Below are 17,689 nucleotides of genomic sequence, written 5' to 3' on the forward strand. Positions count from 1 at the left end.
CACCCAGCCCCCTCTTCCATCCTCCCCTCCCCTGTCAGGCTCTGCGCCCAGCATCCTTCCATCCTCCCCTGTCAGGCTCTGTGCCCAGCATCCTTCCATCCTCCCCTCCCCTGTCAGCAGCGTGATTTGGTGCTGCTTCTCGACGCTGAGCGGCTTCCTTACTGGCTTCTGAGAATTCTCGCTAGAATTCGCGGGAGCCAGTAAGGAAGCTGCACAGCGCTGTGAAGCAGCGACAAATCACGCTGCTGCTCGTGCCGCTGAAATGGACTAATGTAACCCCTCACCCTCTTTGACTTCCAATTCCCACTCTCTTAACCTTTAGTCTTAGGTTACTTAACAAGATAAAGTAAGAATTATAACAAAAAGAGGGAAAAGTTAACATAAAATATAAAATTACCCTAAATAAAAAATACAAGGAATAAGAGTTCTTGTTGGTTTATTGTTGCAACTCTAACAAAAGGTATATATCTAAATAACTTTAGAATAAGATTCCAAATAAAATTTTCCTTAAAGAATTTAGTCCTTTCAAATAATTTTATCCTCACAGAGTTCAGATGTAAATTTTCCTCAAAGGGTTCCGTTGTTTTATTTACACAGTCGTTGGGTACCAGCGCTTCTTCTTTCCTCCATGGAGATTTAGCTCTAATCAATAGCTACTTCCTAATCTACTTCCTAACTAAAAACAATCAAAGGAAGCAAAACCCTATCACCCTGAAAATTATATTTGTTTCTTTACTTTTTGACTAACTACCCATAGAAAACTAAACTAAACCTTAAGTTTATATACAGATGTTGTGGAGCTCGGCACGGTTTACAAGAACTTAAAATATAGGAAGAGAAGGAAAAAAAAAAGGTTTACATGAACTTATATATAGAAGAGAAGAGTAAGGGGAAATAGAATTACATTTTAGTGAAAAGCCAGGTTTTCAGTTGCTTGCGGAATAATTGAGGGAGCCCAGGTTCCGCAGCAGGGTAGTAAGGTCGTTCCAAAGACCTGTGATTCTGAAGAGAAGGGATTTTCCCAGTTTGCCTGCATAGCGAATAGAAAAGAATGGATAATTGAAATTCCCTAAACTTTTTCCACCCGCGATGTATCTTAAACTATTCTCAAGCAACCCCAAACCAACCTGTCTTCCAGACTGATCACTACCCAACTGCTCTCTCTCTCTCTGGCAGTTTTAGAATCCTGACCAGCATTGCTCACTTCTACATGAGATCATCAGACCTGAGGCAGACATCAGCATTCTAGAATTCTTACTGTCAGTCAGGCAAATACAGCATTAATTTTGCTGGCTAACAACAAAAAAACTTTTCACTTTAAAATATTAGAGAAAAAAAAACTTCTGTCAGGTCTTCTGCCCTGGGTAAACTATAACATATTTCAAATTTATTTTGTAACCATGGTTACACTAAGTGGATCTGCGCAATCGGTTAGCAGCAGGGCAGGAGTTAAGAAAGTTTGCTCCTGCCCACTGCACTTCCACCAACGATCGGCAGAGGACCCGCTGCACCTCCACCAGATCAGCAGAGGTAGGAAGATAGGGCAGGGAGGAAGAGAGGGGCAGAACCTGGCCGCCGCAGCCTTAAAAAATTCTGGGAGGGGGCATTGACCTGAATATAATTTTTTGGCCCCAAAATCCCGGTTTATATTCGAGTATATACGGTAAGTGTCCAGATGAGAGGTCGTGGGCACAGAAAAGGCACAAAAACAGAGAAGAGAATTCAAGGCACACAAAGGGATAGGTGAAAGAGTACTAGGGATAGTGAAGACTTTTCAGTGTTTTATTGGTATTCATCCATTAAAACCTAACTGCTGAGTATGAGTTATATTTATATATGCTAGGCCCAAGGAGGGCAATTCAATAAGATGGCACCTATTAGAGCCTATGCTGTTAAGGAAAGTAAGTGCCTACTTTTCCTTCTACAATTCTAGCATAGCTGGGTAAATACTGTACATTTGAACATACTGGCCATAGAGCTTATGTAAATAGGCATACCTAGTTTGGGGAGATATGCATGTAAACGATAGCATTCTCTAATTCATATGTGTAAGTGTGCACCCTGCTGTTACTCTGTCCATGTGAACACCAACATGCAAAGTATGTGTCAAAAAATATAGGCTTGTAATTATAGAATAGTGCTTAGCTGAATTATTGTCATTTATGAACATATGTGTTCATATACATATGTAACTCACTAGACTATTGGCATTTATGTGTGTACGTGCCACCTAAATTTTTGTGGCTTCTTATTCAAGATGGTGGCTCCTTTGTAGCAAGCATTCAGTCCATGCTGCTTTGCACATCTTAATTATTCCTTCTTGTGGTCGATGCTACTCTGAGCCTAGAGATCAGAGAAATGCCAACGAACACCCTTGACTCTCTTTCCTTCTTCAGGTATATCAGTGATAGAAGAAAAAACTCAGGCGGGATTGTACGTCTTAGGAAACCAGACGGAGACTATGTGGAAAAGGATTCGGAAAAAGCCCAACTATTAAATGAATACTTCTGCTCAGTCTTCACCCGAGAAGCGCCAGGGCTCGGCCCTCAGCTACAGACAAGGGTTGGCTCAGTTGACCCGTTTAGTAACTTTGAGTTTACGCCCAGCAGTGTCTACGGTGAGCTGTCAAAGCTCAAGGTTAACAAAGCAATGGGGCCGGACAACCTGCACCCCAGGGTGCTTAGGGAGCTGAGTGATGTCTTGGCGGAGCCACTGTCCGCGCTCTTCAACCTCTCCCTTAGTACAGGCAGCGTCCCGTTGGACTGGAGGACGGCTAACGTCATTCCACTCCACAAGAAAGGCTCAAAGATGGAGACAGCAAACTACAGACCAGTGAGTCTAACATCGATAGTGAGCAAACTAATGGAAACTCTAATCAAACACGAATTAGATAAGATCCTGGATGAGGAGAATCTACGGGATCCCCGACAACATGGATTTACTAAGGGGAGATCCTGCCAATCCAACCTGATCAGCTTCTTTGACTGGGTAACGGGGAAGCTGGATATTGGGGAGTCCCTGGACATCGTGTATCTGGACTTTAGCAAAGCATTCGATAGCGTACCACACCGCAGGTTACTGAGCAAGATGAGTTCTATAGGATTAGGTAACACATTGACGAAATGGGTTGGGAGCTGGCTTGGAGGTAGGCTCCAAAGGGTGGTGGTGAACGGCACCCCCTCCGAAATGACGGAGGTGATTAGTGGAGTACCACAGGGCTCAGTCTTGGGCCCAATCCTATTCAACATCTTTATAAGAGACTTGGCAGAAGGGCTTCGAGGTAAAATAACATTATTCGCCGATGACGCCAAACTGAGTAATGTAGTGGGCAAATGCACAACAGACAAAGATTCAGTGCCCGACAACATGATGCACGACCTACTCCTATTGGAGCGATGGTCTAGGACATGGCAAATCAACTTCAATGCCAAAAAATGCAAAGTTATGCACCTGGGCAGCCAGAATCCATGCAAGTCTTATACCCTTAATGGCGAGATCCTAGCAAAAACGGTAGCAGAACAAGACTTGGGGGTAATCGTCAGTGAGGACATGAAGTCTGCCAATCAAGTGGAGCAGGCTTCATCCAAGGCAAGACAAATCATGGGCTGCATACGAAGGGGTTTCGTCAGTCGTAAGGCGGAAGTCATTATGTCATTGTATAGATCCATGGTGAGGCCCCACCTGGAATACTGTGTGCAATTCTGGAGGCCGCATTATCGCAAGGATGTGCTGAGACTGGAGGCGGTGCAAAGAATGGCCACCCGGATGGTCTCGGGACTCAAGGATCTACCATACGAAAAACGGCTTGACAAATTACAGCTATACTCGCTCGAGGAGCGCAGAGAGAGGGGGGACATGATCGAGACGTTCAAGTATCTTACGGGCCGCATCGAGGCGGAGGAAGATATCTTCTTTTTCAAGGGTCCCACGACAACAAGAGGGCATCCGTTGAAAATCAGGGGCGGGAAACTACGAGGTGACACCAGGAAATTATTTTTCACTGAAAGAGTGGTTGATCGCTGGAATAGTCTTCCACTACAGGTGATTGAGGCCAGCAGCGTGCCTGATTTTAAGGCCAAATGGGATCGGCACATGGGATCTATTCACAGGGCAAAGGTAGGGGAGGGACATTAAGGTGGGCAGACTAGATGGGCCGTGGGCCCTTATCTGCCGTCTATTTCTATGTTCTATGTTTCTAGTACACCACCACAAGTTAAAGGGCTCCAAATCCTCCCCATGGTTCACAGAAACACTGAGAAGAGAAAAGCAAACTTGTCAGAGATTAGAAAGACAACGACAGAAGAACAAGATACCTGACCACAAGACAAAATGGAGGTCAGCAATCAACAAGTACAAATTTAAAATTTCAGACGCAAAGAAAAACTTTTACACCCAAGAAATAGAAAACAAAACCATTGACAATAAAAAATTATTCCACCTTGTACGCAGCCTTGCTGCATCACCAGAGAAGGGCACTCTTGACTTCAAGTCTCAACAAACTGCTCAAGACCTCGCAGACTTCTTCCTCAATAAAATTAAAATGGTACAAGCAGAAGTCGAAAGAGCAAGCCCCCACCCTGGAAGCTACACAGATTATTCCAAACAACTCAGGCAATCCCTGAACTGCAGACCAAATATAGAACACTTTTAAACCACTAACAGTAAACGAAACAGCAAGTCTTCTACAGAAACTATCCAACCACACCAGTTCCCTCAACAACTGCCCCTATACCTGTTAACTACTGCGCCTGAATCAATCACTGCCTGGATCACCAATCTCCTAAACAACCATCTAAATCAAGGCCAGCTCCCGGCTGAAATGGGAAAGATAGCTCTCACACCCATTCCAAAATCATAAAATGTAGACCCTTCAGGTCTTTAGCTGATATTCCCATACTTACCAAGCTCCAGGAAACCCATATATGTAAACAACTTACTAACTACATGGAACAATATTCCAGTCTTCACCCCTCTCAGTTTGGATTCCGACCGTAGCACAGTACTTTAACTCCTTCTTCTTGAGCGTTATCTGTTCAAAAAGGATATTTAAATAAGTTTAAGGATGTGTGGGAGCCATTGATAATTTTTTGTAAAGAATAGTTATCATTTTTCCCTGATTCTACATAACTGAAAGAATGGGGAGGGGGGTGGGTTTTTGACTTTTTATTATTGGTTATGAAAAGAATGAATGATTTTATTATATTGTATGTATTAAATGATAATAAATGGTGGGTGGGAAGGGAATAAATTTCATTTTAGGAAAATTTGTGGCATTTCAAGTGATGTATTAAGTTAATTTGTTATTACTTTCTGTACACTTGATGTAAATATAAAATGAATAAAGAATATTTTTTTTTAAAAACCTCCTTCTTCTCATCCTTACCACTAAAATCAAACAAATACTAAGCACAGGCCACCAAGCTGCTCTCCTTCAATTCAACAAATCTGCAGCTTTTGATTCCGTAAACCACCAGTTTCGCTAATGAAAAATTGCAGATAGGAATCGCAGGCACCATGCTTACCTGGTTCAATGATTTTCTATGGAACAGAGAATACCTTGTCCGCAAAAACAGAGTTCTCTCCAACAGTGAGGCAGCCTTCTGCAGAGTATCCCAGGGTTTCCCCCTTCCCCCATACTGTTCAACCTTTTTATGAGCTTTCTTGGTAATATCACATTCACCAACAATGAATGCCTGCTATCATATGCGGATGACATCTTCCTCCTAATCCCCATAACAGACAACCACCTAGATGCTGCAAACAAAATTGCTGTTAAGATCCAATCATGGGCCAAAATCAACCAACTCAAGCTGAATGCAACCAAAACCAAAATCCTCTGGTTCCACACTCCCCTACAAACAGCACCCAAAAACATGCTCCCTACTGGAGAGAAAATATACACAGACGAGTCATTCAAAGTACTGGGTGTCATACTAGACCAGGGGTGGGCAACTCTGGTCCTCGAGGGCCGGAATCCAGTTGGGTTTTCAGGATTTCCCCAATGAATATGCATGAGATCTATTTGCATGCACTGCTTTCAATGCACATTCATTTAGAAAATCCTGAAAACCCAACTGGATTCTGGCCCTCGAAGACCAGAGTTGCCCACCCCTGTACTAGACTCAACCCTATCCCTTGAACCACAAGTCTCAGATCTCTGGAGGAAACCCTTCTTCTCCAAGAGACAGCTGAGACTCATAAGGCCCTACTTTCATGAGTGACACTTCACCATCCTTGTACAAATGCTAGTTCTGTCACAACTAGACTATTGCAACTCTCTCTACATAGGAATCAACACAACACTGGCCCACAAACTACAATTAATACAAAACTACAATGAATGCAATCAGGCTCATCTTCAGGATGAAAAAATATGATCCCATATCTACCTATCTCAAACAGCTGCATTGGCTACCCGTCAATACTAGAATAAACTTCAAGATATCATGTATAATCTTCTACATCCTCTATAGAAATTCCGCAACTCATAGACTTATTCAAACCCTTATGGCCCACCTTGAACAGAAATCTTAGTAAATGTCATTTGAACTAACCCTCAACAAAAGGCCTCAAGCACAAACGTTCCTACAACACTATGTTTATATACTGTATGTCGGCACAAAGCTTTAGAACAATCTCCCACAACCATCAGATCCAAATCAAGTTACCTCACTTTCCGAAAGAAACTTAAGACTCATCTCTTCAACACCATATTCACCCAAGAAAACTGACCAATAAGTTCCCAAGTTATCCTATAACCTATACTGGTCCAAGTACACAGCTCAATCATCAGACAATGGACTATAACAATCACTACCTCATAGCTTCAATGAATACCTTCTTTTTAGCATCCTTGGTTAATACTAGATTGTGTCTCTTTAGAAATAATAATAATAATAATAATTTTATTCTTATATACCACCATGCCCATCGAGTTCTAGGCGGTTCACAACAATTACATTAGGATCCGCATTGACATGCCGATTTACAAACAATGTATTGGATTTACAACATCTTCAGCCGAACATGACTGAAGAAGCGGAAGTGGGAAGGAGAGAAGGAGGAAAGAGGTCAATAGAGGGGGGGGGGGCAGGGCCGGACGGGCCGATTTACCACAATTTATTGGATTTACAACAACTTTAGCCGAACTTGGCTGAAGAAGAAGGAGGGGAGCAGGAAGACAGCGATCAATAAAGGGGGGGAAAGGGTCGAGCATGTGGCCAGGTAATTCCGGAGAGGGGGCGTTACGGGGCTTGTTTGTTGAATAGATATGTTTTGAGTGTTTTTCTGAAGTCGAGGTAAGTGGGAGCCTCGAGGATCATTTGGGCGATCCATGGGTTCATCTTGGCTGCTTGGAAGGCGAAGGTTTTGTCTAGGAATCTTTTAAGATGACAGAGCTTTAGCGAGGGGTAGGCGAACAGTTGGATTCTGCGGGATTTCTTGTTGGTGCAGTAAAGGTTAAAGAGGGGATTGATGTATCTTGGCGAGAGGCCGTTTACCGATTTGTAGCAGAAGCATGCGAATTTGAAGAGCACTCTGGATTCGAAAGGCAGCCAGTGAAGTTGGTGGTAGAAAGGGGTGATATGTTCCCATTTCTTTAGGCCATAGATGAGGCGAACGGCGGTGTTTTGGATCACTTTTAGTCTCCTGATAGTTTTCTTCGTGGCGTTCAGGTAAATAATATTACAGTAGTCTAGAATGCTGAGAATGGCAGATTGCACTAGAAGGCGGAACGAGGAGTCATTGAAGTATTTTTTTATGGTGCGGAGTTTCCAGAGTACCGCGAAGCATTTCCTGATGCTGAGGTCGGTGTGAGTTTCTAAGGATAAGTGTCTGTCCAGCGTAACACCCAGGATTTATACGGTGTTTTCAAGGGGGAAAGGCCTTCCTTTCAGTTGGATTGTGGTGTCCTTGATTTTGTCGTTGGGGGAGGCCAGAAAAAATTTTGTTTTGTCGGAATTTAGTTTCCGCCTGAATGCTAGCATCCAGAGCTCAATCTGGTTAAGGATATTTGTAATGTAATCGAGTGTTTCAGGTGAGAAACTGGTAAAAGGGATGACTAATGTGATATCATCTGCATAGATGAAAAATTTGAGCTTGAGGGTATGTAGTAGGTTACCTAGGGAGGCTAGGTAGATATTGAACAGGGTGGGGGATAGAGGGGAGCCCTGCGGTACACCGCAGGTGTTTTCCCAGCTGTATGAGAAAGCGTTGTTCTGGTGTACTTTGTAGGATCTATTTTTTTAGGAACCCCTGAAACCAGTTGAGGACCTGATCAGAGATACCAGTGTGTGACAGACATTCAAGGAGAATGGTGTGGTCGACCAGGTCGAAGGCACTGCTTAGGTCTAGTTGTATGATCAATGCACTAGAGCCCTGACTAAAAAGCGTGTGGAGATGGTCAAGAAAGGTGGCTAATATGGTTTCCGTGCTGTGTTCTGTGCGAAAGCCAGATTGATAGTCGCTTAGGATGTTGAATTTTTCTAGATATGTGGAGAGTTCTACCTTTACTACCCCTTCTGCTATTTTGGTGAAAAGGGGGATGCTTGCGATTGGTCTGTAGTTGGATGGGGAGTTTGGTGATTCTTTTGCGTTTTTTAAAATGGGGGTAATCATGATGTGACCTTGCTCTGGTGGGAAGATTCCTGTGGATAATAGGGAGTTAACCCATGTCATCATGTTTGCTTTGAAGTGGCTCGGGGCTGCTTTCATGATATTTGGTGGGCATGTGTCCAATTTGCAGAAGGAGTGGTTGTATTTATTATAGTAGGTATTAAAGGTTTTCCAGTCAATTATTGAGAATTGTTTCCAGTTAAGGTTTGTTCTGGATCCTGGGTCTGGTTTAATTATACCCGGGTCTGAGTTAGGTGTATTAGAGTCTGGGAGGATGGGAAACTGTTCGAGGGAATTGGTCCTGGTAGGTAAAGTTGATCTTAATCTTTGGATCTTGTTGTTGAAGAAGTCTGCAAGGGAGTTGGCAGTGAGAGTGGATTCTTCATATAGATTTGTGAAGGTATCGATGTTGTAAAGGTCGTTAACCAATTTAAATAGGTTACTGCTGTTGGTCTTAATGTTACCTATTTTGTGGGCGTAAAAATTTTTTCTTTTTTCGTTAATGAGGTTTTTGTAATTTTTTAGTTTATGTCTCCAGGTTAGTCTGTGTTCTTGGGTTCCTGATTTCTGCCATGCTCTTTCTGCTTTTCTGAGCTTCTTCTTTACTAGCAGCAGTTCTGAGTCAAACCAGCCTTTGTGATTTGTAGTTCTTGTTCTGCAAGTCTTGATGGGGCAATTTCGTTTAGTATGTTAGTACTGTTCTCAATCCAGGAGGTCATGAGGTTCTCCGTTTCTTCAGTTTGCATGGTGTTTGTTTCAAAGCGGGACCAGAATTCCACTGGGTCAATCTTTCCTCTGCTAGTGTGTGTTTTGATGTTTCTAGTTTTGCTGTTTTTGGGGGGTTTAAGTAGGCATCCTATTGAGAAGGTGCATAGATGGTGATCTGACCAGAGAGAGTCTAACCAACTGTCTTGTTTCCAGTAAAATGTGGGGGTGGTCTGTTCCTTGGAAGAGAAGGTTACTAGGTCTAGTTGGTGACCTTTTTGGTCGGTTTTGATAGGGGGTTGTTTGGCAAAGCCAAGTTGGGTGAGCAGAGACCAAAAGTCTGCGATTTCTGGTTGGTCCGTTTGCTCAAGATGGATGTTAATGTCCCCGCATAGTAGATTGTAAGGGCTTGTTAAGGAGTTAGTAAGTAGGGATTCCGCGATCTATACTCTTGGCTTCCCTTTCAAATAGTATTACACCTCCCCCCACCTGCTTTATCAAGCCTCATTGGGGTTTTAAATTGTAGGGTGTGGCAATAAAAGTTCTGATGCTCATAGAATTCATATGAGTGTCAGAGCTTTTATCGCCTCAGCCTGCGATAAAAAACCTAATGTGGCTTGATAAAAGGGGGAGGGGGTAAGTTAGGGGCCTAAGAGGCACATAATCTTAGGTGTCCTTTATAAAATCAGCCCCTATGTTTATTGTAAGCTACTAGATTTGTGGATAGAGGGCATATAAGCATTTTATATAAATTAATTCAGAGTGAGAAAAGTTGAAAATGAATGAAAGTGCTTACTTGAATTATATCTTCCATGTTGTAGGATTAAAAAAAACAACAGCCAACCTATTTAGAATAATTACAATTTTGTTTCAAAAAGTATTTTTAACGGATTGTGTGAGTTTGAAGTTAGTGTTTTTACTATTGAAGAAAATGTACTTTCTTTGCAGGTTGGGTGACAGGAAGTAAGAAAGGAGAAGCTTTGATTTACCTCACAGATCCACAGATTCATTCAATCAAGCATAATGATGTATCTACCAACTTTGGACAAAAGGGAATTTACTTCTTTTTTAACAGCCAACACAAGGAATGCAATGAAATCTGCCATCTCTTGTCTCTAACAAGACCCTCCATATATAAACCTGTTTAATGGGATAGAAAGACTACTGCTGATTGATATACCACTGCAACCAAAGACACTGAAGAGCTCACAGATGCTCTGAGAAACTCAGGGATCATTTACTGTTGCTTATGAAAAGTCATCCAGTACTGATAGCTAGTTACCTGCTGACAAAAGTACAATAATTACGTTTCAATTCTACAGAATTCCTAACTTAGACAAATGGCTATTTTTTTCTTTAAAGAAATAAAATGTATTTAAACCAGCTTGAGGGATATTCAGCTCTGTCCCACAGACCTTATATTAACATTCAATATATTGATATGACATGGGCAAAAAATTAGGGCTTTTTTCAGACTCTTAAATTTGCAAAATTATGTCCGATGACTAGAGTGCTGGAGTTATCGAGGTGAAGTCAAATGCTGTTCAGGAAAGAAAATGAAAGTGAGCCTATAAACAATAAATGTGTATTTCTGTGTAGCCCTGATTAATATATTCTCTGTTTAAATTTTATGCCAATTCAATAAAAATATTTGAACTAAAAAAAAAAAAAAAAAAAGTGACAAAATAACCTAGCAATTAAACCAATGGACTGAGAACCAGGAAATCCAGGAATGCTAGAGTGCATAGGGAGAGGAATGGCCAGTAGGAAAAAGGAGGTATTGATGCCCTGTATAAGACTCTGGTGAGACCTCATTTAGAATATTGTGTACAATTTTGGAGACTGCACCACCAAAAACATATAAAAAGGATGGAGTCAGTCCAGAGGAAGGCTACTAAAATGGTTCATGATCTTCATCATAAGGCGTATGGGGACAGATTTAAAGATCTCAATATTTATACTTTGGAGGAAAGGCAGGAGAAGGGAGATATGATAGAGACGTTTAAATACGTGATGTAAATGCACATGAGTCGAGTCTCTTTCATTTGAAAGGAAACTGCAATGAGAGGGCATAGGATGAAGTTAAGAGGTGATAGGCTCCGGAGTAATCTGAGAAAATACTTTTTTATGGAAAGGGTGGTAGATGCATGAAACAGTCTCCCAGAAGAGGTGGTGGAGACAGAGACCATGTCTGAATTGAAGAAAGCCTGGAATAGGTACATGGGATCTCACAGAGAGAGAAAGAGATAATGGTTACTGCAGATGGGCAGACTGTATGGACCATTTGGCTTTTATCTGCCATCATGTTTCTATGTAATATTCAAGGCAAATTAAATGGCCTGAAACAGTGCCTGGACTTGACCTGGCATCAAATATTCAGGGACAAAGCCAGCTCTAAGTTGGGCACCATTTATAGAATAGCGCTTAGTGCCAGGATCTGCGAGGATTTACATAAGTGAAACCTAGGGGTCCTTTTATCAAGCCGCGCTAGCGGGATTAGTGTGTCGGACATTTCATCACGTGCTAACCCCCGCGGCCAGCTAAAAAACTAATGCTTGCTCAATGCAGGCGTTAGCGGCTAGCGCGGCAGGCGGTTTAACGCGCGGTATTAAGCGCCTTAAACCCCTAACGCAACATGATAAAAGGACCCCCCCTAGTGTAAATTCTTGCACCTAAATTAAGCACGGATCTGCCACATTCTGTAACACTGTGCAAAGTTTAGGAATGCCCCTTATTAGATCTGCACTTAAGAATTTATGCACATATAATGACTAGGAAGATGCATGCATAAATTCAGAATGTTGCCAAGTAGTGCCAATAATTGATTGCTAGTTCCCAATTATTGATGCTACATGGGTTGGGGGGGGAGGGGAAGGGTTGACCCAGGAAGACCTGCGAGGCACCATTTTCAGTTTTGGTTCCAGTTCAATCTGGATTTTGGCCATGGATTGTTTTTGACTGGAACCAAAACTGGTTCTGATCAGCCTCTACTCATGGCTATGGGTATCTGGGGTTCTCCTGACATGCCCTCATTTTAGAGGACGTTTAGCATGCCATGGCTTGACAAAGTTTGTGAGACATTGATATAATGGACTGGTTAATATATTAGCTACAGTTAATCTGCTGGGTGTTTACAGATGCACACTTCTTTGCTGAATATCTAATTTTTTTTTTCTCTGAACACAAAAGGAAGCAAAACTCTGCCATTCTGAGCCAAACAGGAATTAATACTGCATCTATTCCACTTTCATACCACAGTTTTCAGTTGGCAGCAATTTTACTGTCCTGGCATGTGAAACTGACCCCAAGCAGAACAATCTCCCCTTCGGATTACCTTAGGAGTCAGGCTTGTATTTGGTCAGAGTTCCCTATGGATACAAGACGGGGAAACTGAAGCAGTCATCAAGGGCAGCAACAGGCTGTTGTGTTCTCACACCATACTAGTTAGAATGACAGCTGTAGGACCATTTGAAGGGAGGCAGCAGCTTTTATATGGGAGACAGGTGGTGGGTTCCCTGTCTCCCTTTTGAGTTTATTTCTTACACACCTGTCAGGACTTTGAAAAAGTTATTTAGGTTTGATTGACTAGTTATTTCCAAAGTGTTATTAATTTTTGTTTTATTTGCTGGTGATTATTTACATACTAGTGTTTAAGCCCGTTATATTAACGGGTGCTAGAATATATGTCTGTCTGTCTTTCTTTCTGTCTCTCTCCCTGCCCCTGTCTCTTTCTTTCTGTCTGTCTCTCTCCCTGGCCCCCTTTGTCTATGTTTCTGTCTCTCTCCCTGCCCATAGAAACATAGAAGATGACGGCAGAAAAGGGCTACAGCCCATCAAGTCTGCCCACTCTGCTTACCCACCCCCTGTCTATGCCCTAATGACCCAATTTCCTTATCTTGACCCTCGTAGGGATCCCACATGGCTATCCCATTTATTCTTAAAAGTCTGGCACGCTGTCTGCCTCGATCACCTGCACTGGAAGCTTGTTCCAATGATCAACCACACTGCCCCTGTCTCTTTCTTCCTTTCTTTATGTCTCTCTCCCCCCTCCCTCTGTCTGTCTTTCTGTCTGTCTCTCTCTCTGTCCCCCTTTTGTCTGTCTGTCTTTCTGTCTCTCTCCCTTCCTGCTGTCTTTCGTTCTCATGCGCTGCCTGCCTGTCTTTCTGTCTCTCTCCGTGGCCCCCTGCCTGCCTGCCTTTCTTTGTTTTTCTCCGTGGCTCCCTTCTGTCTCCCCCCAAAGCAAACCAAGATTGTTTCCTGCCTCCCTGCACACCCCTCCCCCAAAGCAAAGCAAGTTCGCTCCCTGGCCCCCTTTCCCTTTCCCCCACTTCCCTGTGCAGCAGCAGCATTTCCCTTCCCCACCTCACTTCCCTGTGCAGCAGCAGCATTCCCTCCCTCCCCCTCCATTTCCCTGTGCAGCAGCAGCATTTCCCTCTCCCCACCCCACTTCCCTGTGCAGCAGCATTTGTTTCTGGCCGGCTCCCTTACTCTTGCCCAAGTTATTTTTTAGTTTAAAGCTGCCGCAGCGACTCTTATGATGTCCCCCTGCGTCGCACGACACCCTCCTGCCGTTCCTGTGCACCATAACAAACTGCCACCGCCGTTGAGATGCCTACCAGCGCATGTGCCTGAAGACGTTAGAAAGCCGGTGCATGCGCCTGAAGACGTCAGAAGCCAAGGCGCATGCGGCAAGTGTCCGCATGCGCCCCAAATAGAATACGGCCATGGAACAGAAATCACGGCGGCAAGCATCACACCAATTTAACAGAGTGAAGACTTCCAGGGCAGGATGATAGCAGAAGGATCACATCACTGACGCTGCCAGATGCCTGGAATTTTTAAATTGCGGCACTGAAGAAGGTAATAGGGACAGAGAAGACTTGAAATCCAGACCTGGCTCCAGAGTGGCGCGGGTAAGATTTTATTATTATTGATAACTGGTAGAAAATGTTTTACCCACATAAATCAGCTCTCTGAAAATAGCCATTTTCAGTGTGCCTACAAATCTGTGCATTGGAGCAATGTACAAACTTTTATCCATATTGAGATGCTGCAAAGAAAGAGATGCAAGTGTCTGTCTAAACCCTGCATGGGTTTCAAAGTGAAAACAGATGCACACTGTCAGGTTGAAAACTTGGTGCAAAGTCTCTAGGTAAGAAATTCACATAGTTTTGTAATAATGCAGACAGTTTTAACATTTCAAATTAATGTGAGTCATATTGATTTTCTTCTATGAAAGGCAGCATACAAACGTTTTCAAATAAATAAATTATCCCTAAATAAGAAGTGATTTTAGAAGGGTTAGATGCTATTTACACGATTGCAAGTATACCCACATCACACACACATCCAATGTGTGTCTTAAGGTCATGCTTTATTTATCAGGACTTCCTATACTGCTTTTAGCTAACAGGTCAAAGCGGTTTACAATCTAAACGAATACAGAGAGGAAAGAAGAACTCCATTAATATAATTGGAAAATAATATCCACAAATTAATGCACACCAAACTATAGTAAAACAGTTTGCAGGAAGTGTCATCTACCCTCCCCCCCCCCACACACAATAAACCTGATGGAAAAATTAAGCCTTAGCAGCTCTCTGTTTCTGGGATAACTCTTCTCTAATAGTAAGTGACAGTAAGTTCCAAACAGCAGGGGCCATAAATAAAAAAAGCATTGTCACATATTCTCTAGCTGGGCTGAATGGGGACCTGATAAAATTAGGGTTACTAAATGTCTGGATTTATCCAAACATGTCCTCTTTCTAGAAGACTGTTCGGGTGTCTGGATGGTTTCATGGACTGGAGGGAGTTTGTCCAGGTTTTGGCCTCTTCTCTCCAGTCCAGTATCCACCTCGGAGTCAGATCTGGTTCTCATGAGTTTCCCCTGTACTTAATACCTTCTCCGGTGCTGCAATTTAAAAACTTCAGGCAGCTGGCAGCTTTAGTGATAAGATCCTTCTGGTGTCGGCCTGCCCTGGAAGCCTTCACTCTGTAGCACTTCCTATTCTCTTGTAGGCGGAACGCTGCAGAGTGAAGACTTCCAGGGCAGGATGATAGCAGAAGGATCACATCACTGACGCTGCCAGCTGCCTGGAATTTTTAAATTGCAGCACTGAAGAAGGTAATAGGGACAGAGAAGACTTGAAATCCAGACCTGGCTCCAGAGTGGCCCGGGTAGGGGGCTGGAGAGAGAGAGACTATGCTAGTAGGGTGGGGCAGTTTAGGGGGAGGTAGAGGTAGGGTGGGGCAGGGAAGGTGCGGGGTCAAGCGATGTCTTTTCTGACTTAGCAAATATGGTAACCCTTGGTAAAACCAGCCAGTGGTTGTTGAGAGATCTGAGTATATGAGCAGGTGAACAAGGAATTGTAAGAGCTGACAAACAAGCAGGCTTGTACTTAAGTAGAAGATCATAAAAGCAACAGAGCTTGAATGTAATGTGGAATTCAATGGGTAACCAGTGGAAAGATGATAGAGGCGCTGATAAAAGACCGCATCATTGATCACCTTGACGGATACAAACTGATGAGGACCAGTCAGCACGGCTTCAGCAAAGGACGATCTTGCTTGACAAATTTGCTGCACTTCTTCGAGGGGGTAAACAAGCAGACAGACAAGGGAGACCCGGTCGACATTGTATATCTGGATTTTCAGAAGGCGTTTGACAAGGTTCCGCATGAACGACTACTTCGAAAAATTGAGAGCCATGGAATAGAGGGTGAAATACTCAGGTGGATTAAAAACTGGCTAGCAGATAGGAAACATAGAGTGGGGGTAAATGGACAATACTCGGACTGGAAGAATGTCACCAGTGGGGTGCCACAGGGCTCGGTACTTGGACCTGTGCTCTTCAACATATTCATAAACGATCTGGAAATGGGTACGACGAGTGAAGTGATTAAATTTGCAGACGATACGAAGCTATACAGAGTAGTGAGGACGCAGGGGGATTGTGAGAATCTGCAACGTGACATAACCACGCTCGAGAAATGGGCAGCGACATGGCAAATGAGGTTCAATGTGGATAAGTGTAAGGTAATGCATGTTGGTATCAAAAATCCCACACACGAATACAAGATGCCCGGGGCAGTACTAGGAGAGACCTCCCAGGAAAGAGACCTGGGAGTACTGGTCGACAAGTCAATGAGGCCGTCTGCACAATGCGCAGCGGCAGCGAAAAGGGCGAACAGAATGCTAGGAATGATTAAGAAGGGGATCACGAACAGATCAGAGAGGGTTATCATGCCGCTGTGCCGGGATATGGTACGCCCTCACCTGGAATACTGCGTCCAGCACTGGTCGCCATACATGAAGATGGACATGGTACTACTCGAAAGGGTCCAGAGAAGAGCGACTAAAATGGTTAAGGGGTTGGGGGAGTTGCCGTACAGTGAGAGATTAGAGAAGCTGGACCTGTTCTCCCTTGAAAAGAGGAGACTGAGAGGAGACATGATCGAAACATTCAAGATAATGAAGGGAATAGACTTGGTGGATAAATATAGGTTGTTCACCCTCTCCAAGGTAGAGAGAACGAGAGGGCACTCTCTGAAGTTAAAAGGGGAAAGATTCCGTACGAACATAAGGAAGTTCTTCTTCACCCATAGAGTGGTGGAGAACTGGAATGCTCTCCCGGAGTCTGTTATAAGGGAAAATACGCTCCAGGGATTCAAGACAAGGTTGGACACGTTCTTGCTGAACCAGAGCGAACGCAGGTAGGGCTGGTCTCAGTTAGAGCACAGGTCTTTGACCTGGGGGCCGCCGCGTGAGCAGACTCCTGGGCGTGATGGACCACTGGTCTAACCCAGCAGCAGCAATTCTTATGTTCTTATGTTTTAGAACAAGGATGATGTGCTCTGATTTTTCTTATGTTACAAACAAGTACATGGCCGTATTTTGCAGCATTTGAAGTTTCTTTTGGGCAGACCTTAAAATTATAAGTGTCTCTTCCTATTTTGCAATGAATATACAGATATTGTTCAAAACATTTCTCTGTCAATTTTTACACCTGCTAACAGGAAGCATAACTGTCAACTAACTGCTCCCTCTTTGGTGTTCAGGGGCATTTTTCTCAATGAAGGTAGGTAAATAGTGGAGTGCCACAGCGATCTGTCCTAGAACTGATGCTATTTAACATATTTATAAATGATCTGGAAATTGGAATGACAAATGAAATACAGAAACATAGAGTATGATGGCAGAAAAGGGCCGACGGCCCAACAAGTCTGCCCACTCGAATAACCCACCCCCCTAAGCACTTCCTTGAAGTGAACCCATATGTTTATCCCATTTATTCTTAAAATCGAGCACGTTGCTGGCCTCTACTACCTGAAGTGGAAGATTATTCCAATGATCAACCACCCTTTCGGTGAAG

The 17,689-nt window shown here is 43.3% G+C and overlaps 1 protein-coding gene across 4 annotated transcripts in view; it reads left to right on the plus strand.

Moving 5' to 3' along the window:
* ALPK1 (alpha kinase 1) overlaps window positions 1-10,973 on the plus strand; it is a 224,032-nt gene extending 213,059 nt beyond the window's left edge. For all 4 annotated transcript variants that reach the window (XM_033955611.1, XM_033955603.1, XM_033955584.1 and 1 more), the window contains exon 14: window positions 10,267-10,973. In XM_033955611.1, the coding sequence (XP_033811502.1) occupies window positions 10,267-10,466 (200 nt within the window). In that variant the 3' untranslated portion in view covers window positions 10,467-10,973. The remainder of the gene's footprint in view (window positions 1-10,266) is intronic.
* Window positions 10,974-17,689: the final 6,716 nt, after the last annotated feature.

This window comes from Geotrypetes seraphini, chromosome 1 (assembly GCF_902459505.1).
Source record: "Geotrypetes seraphini chromosome 1, aGeoSer1.1, whole genome shotgun sequence".
Lineage (NCBI taxonomy): Eukaryota > Metazoa > Chordata > Amphibia > Gymnophiona > Dermophiidae > Geotrypetes > Geotrypetes seraphini.